Source organism: Plasmodium fragile (genome assembly GCF_000956335.1).
Source record: "Plasmodium fragile strain nilgiri unplaced genomic scaffold supercont1.50, whole genome shotgun sequence".
NCBI lineage: Eukaryota > Apicomplexa > Aconoidasida > Haemosporida > Plasmodiidae > Plasmodium > Plasmodium fragile.
In genome coordinates this window covers 159,244-167,096 of record NW_012192630.1, presented here as the reverse complement: position 1 = coordinate 167,096, position 7,853 = coordinate 159,244, and the positions used below count along the sequence as shown (strand labels likewise).

At 43.6% G+C, this 7,853-nt stretch overlaps 2 protein-coding genes across 2 annotated transcripts; one reads left to right on the top strand and one right to left on the bottom strand.

Moving 5' to 3' along the window:
* Positions 1-536: 536 nt before the first annotated feature.
* AK88_03973 (uncharacterized protein) lies at positions 537-1,880 on the top strand (the record flags this gene model as incomplete). The annotated part of the gene is made up of 1 exon (XM_012481583.1): positions 537-1,880. The coding sequence occupies one exon, from the start codon at positions 537-539 to the stop codon at positions 1,878-1,880; it is 1,344 nt and encodes a 447-aa protein (XP_012337006.1).
* A 1,753-nt stretch (positions 1,881-3,633) lies between these two features.
* On the bottom strand, positions 3,634-7,532 carry AK88_03972 (uncharacterized protein; the record flags this gene model as incomplete). Its single annotated transcript, XM_012481582.1, has 2 exons — positions 3,634-6,140; positions 6,311-7,532. The coding sequence occupies 2 exons, from the start codon at positions 7,530-7,532 to the stop codon at positions 3,634-3,636; spliced, it is 3,729 nt and encodes a 1,242-aa protein (XP_012337005.1).
* Positions 7,533-7,853: the final 321 nt, after the last annotated feature.

The following is a 7,853-nucleotide window of genomic DNA, read 5'->3' as shown; positions in this document are numbered from 1 at the left end:
TTTTTTTTTTTTTTTTTTCGTTCACTATATTGAATCGTAACCCCGGTGGACTCTGCCCCAGTCGTCTGTTTTCCTAAATGACAAGTGCATATCTACCCGGCATAGATTCATCAAAATATGCTCAATGCATTTTGACATATATTTGCCGCATAAAATGGGAAGAAAAAAAATAAAATAAAAATAACATCATTTTATGGCAAAACAGGTGGAAGGAAGAGAATACTCCGCCCAAATAACTAGCGAAATAGTGCAACAATGTTCTGTGCTATATTATCTGAAAATGCCCCTGTAGAACAGAAAAATGACGACCTCCGCAGGGACAATTTTTTTGTGCGTTTATTACACGCCTCTGGTAAAGCGCCTGTTGAGGGTTTACGCAAAATCGCCTGACTCGTTCAGGTAAAAAAAGAGAAAAAAAAAAAAAAAAAAAAAAATTTGAACAATTGGCAAGTACGAAAAAGCGGGAACAAAGAGGAGCAAACAAGAGCGGGAATTACCACTGCGCGCTTGTAAACGTACCACCTCGCACCAAAACCATGGAGGACGACTTTAACGTGGACGAGAACTACATCAAGCAGCTGTCGGAGAAGTACAAAAACGCCGAGCACCCGCTCTTCATGGATGAGTTGCCGGCCAACATTGAAGAAAATGAAGACCTGCATGCTCTCTACAATTTAATGATCGACGATGAAGACGAACTAAGTTTGGCCAAAAATTTTAAACAAGTCGGAAACGACTACTACAAGGATGGAACCAAGTATTTTGAGGATGCTATAATTAGCTACACCAAGGGAATAGATATACTGACGAAATATTGGGAGGATAAAAAGTTGGAGAAGCGAAAGGCAGAGAGGGGGAGTAAATTGACAAATGACAGCAGCAGTCACCCCCCAGAGAGGACAAAAAGTAACACGAAAAATGTCGACTCCAAAAGTATTAGCAATGCGATAGGTACCGAAAAAGGGGAAACCAGCCACGCGGAGGAGGCAGTCAAATCTGAAGTTAAGGAAGACTCCTCGTCTGATAGGAAGGACGCGGAGATCAGCAAACCAAATGTGTTACAAAGTGAAAGTGGTAAACGTAATGACCTGCGTGATGACGAAATAAAGGGCGTCCTGGCCGACCTGCACAGCAACCGAGCAATCGTCCACTACAAAAAGAAGCGCCACGTGAAATGCCTGGAAGACTGCCGAAAGGCCTACGCCTTCAATCAGACAAAATTCAAAAGCGTGTACTACTGCATCCTGTGTTCCTACCACTTGGAACTATACAAAGATGCTCACATGTACGTTAACCAATTTGAAGACATGACCAAATCAATTGCTCTGAAAAATCATATCAATTTAAACGAGTACGAAAAAATGAAGGAAATCATTTTTAAAAAATACGAAGACATTTTAAAAAGAAAAGAAATATATGAAAATGAAAAAAGAAAAGCGGAGGAAAATGAAAAAAACGTTACCAATCTTGTGCAAGAAATTTTACACAAAAGGAACATTCAGATGGTTAAAAATGTATTCCAGCAAGCGAACAATGTCATCCCTGTGCTCTATGTAGACCCATCCATGTATATTCACCTTACCGTTTTTTTGTTATATTTTGAATGGGGAATCATGGAAACGATCATCGACTTTGCCGAGAATCAATCTCTCATGGACCACTACGATATTGTAAAGAAGAACAAAAACAACAATCTCCTTTTTTGCTATATCGAATTCCCGGATGATGTTTTTTTCATGATTCATAGCAGCTCCTACATTTGTGATGTGCTCAACAGGGCCAAATTATTTTCCCCCATTCTGTCCATACACATTATCGAGAATGAGGAAGCCAACCGACAATTCAGGAGTGGCAAAACGGTTAAGTCCATTCCGCTGTGAAGAATATAACGTGTGCAGACGCGCGATACATGTTTTTTTTTGTTTTTTTAAACCGTCCGCATTATTTGCTCAAAGTCAAAACGGGTGCGAAACCATCTGCCATCTATGTACAGATGCTCTTGCATCCAACATCCTACACTGTTACGTGCAGAAGAGGTTATTCGGCCCATTGCCGCACAGTGCCCAGTGCTATCTTCTTTTTTTTTTTTTTTTTTTAACCCCTTCTTCATGGCCTTCATTTTTTAAGAGGCTCCCACAATCCCGAGTAACACCCTTGTACAAACTTCATGGCAACTGTTTGTTTACCCCCCCACTTTTGTACAGCATAAACCGAAATGACTCCCCCCTCGGAGGAGTATAGAACGATTTAAGCTACGCATGCCATGGCGCTTGCTTTTGTGCGGCCCCTCTGCGGAAGCGTTATTATTACGTATATATATAATTCTTTATCAGTTTACGCGATTTTCGACATGTAAAGTTTTACTTCTTTCTGTCCGCCCATCGCTAAAAAAGTATTCATCATTTGCAGAATTATATATAGTGTTCGCAGATCAACTACTTCGTTTAAAAAAGGGGGTATCGTTGGAGAACAGTTTGAAAAGGGAACCTATGTGGGGATGCACAAATGAGGGAGAGGAGTACATCCCTGCCCATTCCGCATACAACGTTCGAACTATAACATCGGCCTCTACAAGAAGCAATCTCGCGGGGTGACCCATCAAGTGAAAAAGTGTACCATTTCCACGTACCGCTAACCTTCATGCGTATTGGTTAAACTTATATTTTCCTGTCATGGGCGAGGTTCTCCCAATGAAAGGGGGGCCAAAAGGATAAACAACTTTCCTGTACGAATGCGCAACTGTTGGAGGCGCCTGCTGTTTACAATTAATCTTTTCGTGCCTCATCATAAAATTGTAAAAAAAATTAAACTTGTGCTTATCCGTTTGCAACAAAAAAAAAATATGTACATATGTATAAATACATATTTTACGTATTTTTTTTTTTTTTTTTGGGCTACCTGAAAAAATTTTCAAGCGTGGCTAGTCAATCGTCGGGCGGCAGTCGGCACGAAAATATGTTTCGACCCATGCGTACGTTTTTGTTGCGAAATACGTTTTGCGCGCGCACCGGACGGGAAAGAACAGCAAGAACTGGCCGCCTGCCAACAAGACCTGCACCAATTTGTGACAATTTTAAAACATCTGCGCGGCAATAGCAGCAGGTAAAAGTTTATCCCGTTCGCTTTTTTTTTTTTTTTTTTTTTTTTAAAATCACACAATAGGTACAAAACTGAGTGCAAACGAACATATGCGTCGAGCACGAGGTCTCGCAGCACCACCAGTTCGGCGCCTTCTACCACACGGCGACATCCGTCCCCAGTAAGGATATTTTTACCACTTATGGGAGGGATATCCCCCAGTGCGAAAGCTCCACATTTGCATATTTGTCATATATATACATTTTTACGCTCCTGAGTCGGGAGGAGACCTGGGGGTGGGTAGGAAGTGTGCCAAGCGGGGAAAAGTTATGACGGCCCCGTGTCCTCGCATTCTACTACAACAAAATAGTGCCATGGTTAAAACAATTGTGTGGATAGGGCTATGTATGGGAGTGCAATATTGGAGTGGTGAAAATAATGAGCTGGATGGAGCCTAACAAAGGGGGAGGCCGTGTGCCCGCAAGGGGTAAACGGCATTATATGACGAAGGGGTGACAGGGGCCCCTTAAAACTACCGTCATTTTTGCGTTCGCTTCACTTCTCCCCGGCGCTTCGTTCCGCACCACCGCTTTGCTCGTCGCCGGCGCTCTCCCTTAGACGCTGCGTGGAACAGCGGGACAGGAGGGTGTTCAGCGAAAGGGACGAAGTATACACATCACTCTCCTTGTATGCCGTCAGAATTTGCAAATTTTTCATCTTGTCCTCCATAGTTCTTTGCACTATGTTAAGCGTCTCCTGCAGTGTATTCATTTTCGTGGAAATAATTTGGAGGTCGATAGGAGCGGGAAGTGAGTTTACATTAATTTGTCCAGTTCGTCTCTTATTAATCAGGAGCATGTAGGAGTGCCTTGAAACAATCCTCTCAAGTCTTCCGGCAAACTTCTGTTGTAATTCTTTTAACCATGCTACGTACTTGCTGTTAATACATTCAAAGGATGTCGTAATTTCCTTCCTCACGCTCCGGAAGCAATCAGCTATTTGTATGTGTGTGTTTCTCCGGTTATACTGAATTATTGTATAAGCCTTAATCAAATATTTCGCACTTAGCTTGTCCAGGTTGTCTTCATTTTTTAACAAGTTCAAAAGTTTGGGGTCATGGTAATTATATTTTGTTTTCTTCACAGGATAGGGAGAATCCGGGAGGTTATTTTTTGCTGCGTAATCGTTCATGGTGCAGGCTGTGTCGTGTGCTGTGTTGGCCTCATTGGTTGCGATTCTTTTTTTACTTTTGCAACTTGAGCTGGGCTTGTCGATGTGGTGCGTTCCTTTCGCGCAGAGGTTACTCCTCTTCGTACAGGACTCATTCCTGCCACTGTTGTCTCTGCCGCAGTTGTCTGTACCCATGTTGTCCCTGCCAATGCTGTCCCTTCCAATGCTAACGCTGTTTCCCCCGCCATCCATTTCTCCCCCCACTGGGTAGTCACATACGATCATTTCGTTACTCGCTTCATCCTCTCCCTCAATATTCACCACTTCGGAATATTCGCCCGTCCCTCCCTCGGTGTGGCTTCTTCGCAGGTCCCCCCGCTGCGTCCCCTCAGATGTGCCTTCCACTTGTGGCTTTGTCAAACTTTGTATGTACTCATCAACGTCTCTCCGTTTCGCCTCATAGTTGAGTAACTCTTTAACAACTTCGGGTGGCGAATTGAAAATGTTCTGGCCACCTCCATTATTGCTTGCTCTCCACAGATCAGCTGTCACCAAGCTTTCCACAGCATCACATTCACTGCCTCTTCCCCCTCCAATATGTTCCTCAATCGCATTTTTAATTACAAATTCTTTTATAGTGTAAGGAGGGAAATTTTCTTCTCCCTTTTGTTTTTCGTTTCCTTGGGGGATGTTCCTGCCATGGTTGTAGCTCTTCTGCGGGATATATATGCCATCCGATTTATTTTTTCCTCTTGAATCTTCCTTACCTTCTTCCAATTGTATGTCAGGCTCACTGAATAGTAGCTTCATCCCATCATCTGCGCAACATGTGCGGCGTGTGCTTGTACAAGTTTGCTCATTTGCTTCTCCTGCCTGGCTCCCCACATGTACCTCCTCCACCTCCTCATCATCATCATGACCATTCTCCCCCCCTTGGCTTCTTTTTCCAATGTAGACTTGTTCACACAGTTTGTTCATATTTGAGAGAATGAAGAACTCGTCCTGTGGGTCCTCACATGCGCTTTCCTCTTCCACCCTTTTGGTGTTTTTCAATTGGTATTGCCGTTGGTCACTGGACAATTCGCCCGCTCCAGCGAAATCATTCCTACTCTCTGACATGACACTACAGAGTTCGTTTTCCCTAAACAAATCATCATCCTCAAGAATAGCAGCCTCGCTTTCTACGCCCTCCGCGTTCTCCAAATCCTTCGTCGTTGCGTAACTCACCTTGGTGTGCATTCCTCCAACTGATTCGCCACCATCTCCTCCCTCAGGGTGAACACTATCACCTGCTTCGCTTACCTCATCACGCATCTCTCCTAATGAGCTGGCCTTACTTATGCTTGGGCAATCAGTTCCTTGCTCCAGAGCAGTCCGTATCCTCTTGTCCTCTTCATCTGTCAAATCGGAGACCCCCTCATTCTCGTGTGTGTCCATCTCATTTAGGGATTCATCTAGGAGTAACGTTTTCGTTCCCATCGACGTACGATAGTCCATTAGGCATATTTCCTTCATGGAGGCAAAGCTGACTTTCCTGCGTCTCAATATTTCTTCTTCTATTATTTCGTCTCCACTAACACAGTTGGTGCGAGTATCTGATTCGTCGTCGTCAACACTATTCGCACCGTTGTTGTCCCCTATCAGTTCTTTGTAGTGCGGAGGCCCTTCCCGAAGACAGCCCTCATCTGACTCGTCCTTCGCCTCCTCCCCGTTCACCTCCTCTCCCTTCACGTCCTCCACATTATCAGGTTCGTTACTGTCAATCGAAATCACCTCCGTAATGACGTCAAACATTTTATTCTTAATCGACTCTGAACGGAACTTGACGCAAATGTCTATGTGGTCCAGGAGGCGGCCTTCGTACTGTGTCCGGAGCTTGCTTGACAGTGCACCTGTGAGGGGGTGGAAAGGGGGTTCGGTTGTTTGAACTTGGCGGGGATATGGAGCCGTCGCTACTCAGAAGCACCCGGCCCTTCCTACGGTTGTAGCTATATATGTTATATGTATACACGTATATGTGTGTGTGTGCGTCGATTTTATTTTTTTTTTTTCCTTTTCTTACCCAGTGCGTCCATCCGCGAGCAACGAAAAACGAGCATCTTCCCCCCGGGGTCCTGTCGCACCTTCACTTGGTCGTAGCACAAAACGATGAGCAACTTATTTTGCGTGTTGTAGAAATAGGCGTAGAAGAAGTTCAGCAGCAAACATCCCCTGAACCCGTTGGGAGTCAAAAGGACCTTGTCTTGCGGACTACTGGGGGAGACACCATCAGTCTCATGAGTGGGGGCATCCCCATGGTTGCTGCAGGCAGTTGCCCCGTTTGGCCCGTTTGTCGTCTCCCCCCCAGTGGCGCTAAATGTGCTGATGAACAAGTGACTTTCAGACATGTAGATGTAGGAGCAGTGACGCAGGTAACTCATATTTATATCTTTCTCCTTGGTTAAGGCCAAATAATTGTTCCTCTTCCTGCTTAGCAAATTGGTCATTTCTGGAAGGGCTGCGAAATGAGTTCTACTTCCATCGCTGTTGCTACTATACAAACATCTACACAATGACAAAATTTTCTTTTTTATTTCTACGTCTGGTATGTGATCATATGTGTTAACAATTAAGTTGACATAATCCATGAGAGAAGAAATGAAAGGTATTTGTCTTATCTCTTTAAACATGTTCAACAGTAAATTAAAGGCAATTTCGATGATCTTGATCCTGGAGCATCCTACCTGCATATACCTGTTACAATTTAATTTTTCATCTTTTTTTAATTCTTTTAAAAGATCATTTAGAAGAGTTAAGTGAAAGGAAATGAGATTTAGGAGGGAAGTGAGGAAGGTACACATGTCCGCTTTGTACCCCTTCCACAACATCATGAATTGAGGCAAACATTTATCCAACTCAATAATGAGAGAGAGAAATGCTCGTTGAAACAACAATGATCTATTGTCACTAAAGTATCTCATGTTAAGACATATTTTTATTATCGTATTAATATTTTCGAAGAAGGACTGATTAATTTCTTCCTCCAGTTTTAAACACCTACTGATGCTGTAACGCATAAAGTGCATGCACGCATCTGCCAAGGTCATCAAATTACTGTTTAGCGAATTCACACATATTTGCATGACACGACTCACCACTTGGTAGCTGAAGTTAAAATTTGATTCAATGTCAATATCAATTAAGTCGTTTAGAAATGTGGACAAAGATATTTCTCCCTCCTCTTCCACTGCGTTCAGCTCCTGGAGGATATTCCTGTGGTAGTCCTCTATGTCTACATCGTTCATTTTGGCAAATTCGGGGGCAAGCGGCTCAGGTTTTGGCGAGGCCGATGCAGGAAACGGTAGGCTGGGTTAACTGCAGGCACCACGGATGCCCCTGGAGCGTCCGTGCGAACTGTCTCCCCCTTTAGCCTGTCCAAGTTGGGCGCCTAACGAAGAGCAACCGGTAAAAGGTGCTAACCGTATAACCACAAAACGACGCACATGTGAACATAATTGCTTCCTTTCCGCACCCAGACAAACAAATTTATGACATCACGATGGTGAGCCAAGGGGAGAAGGGAAAGGAAAAAAAAAAAAAAAAAAAAAAAAAAAAAAAAAAAAAAA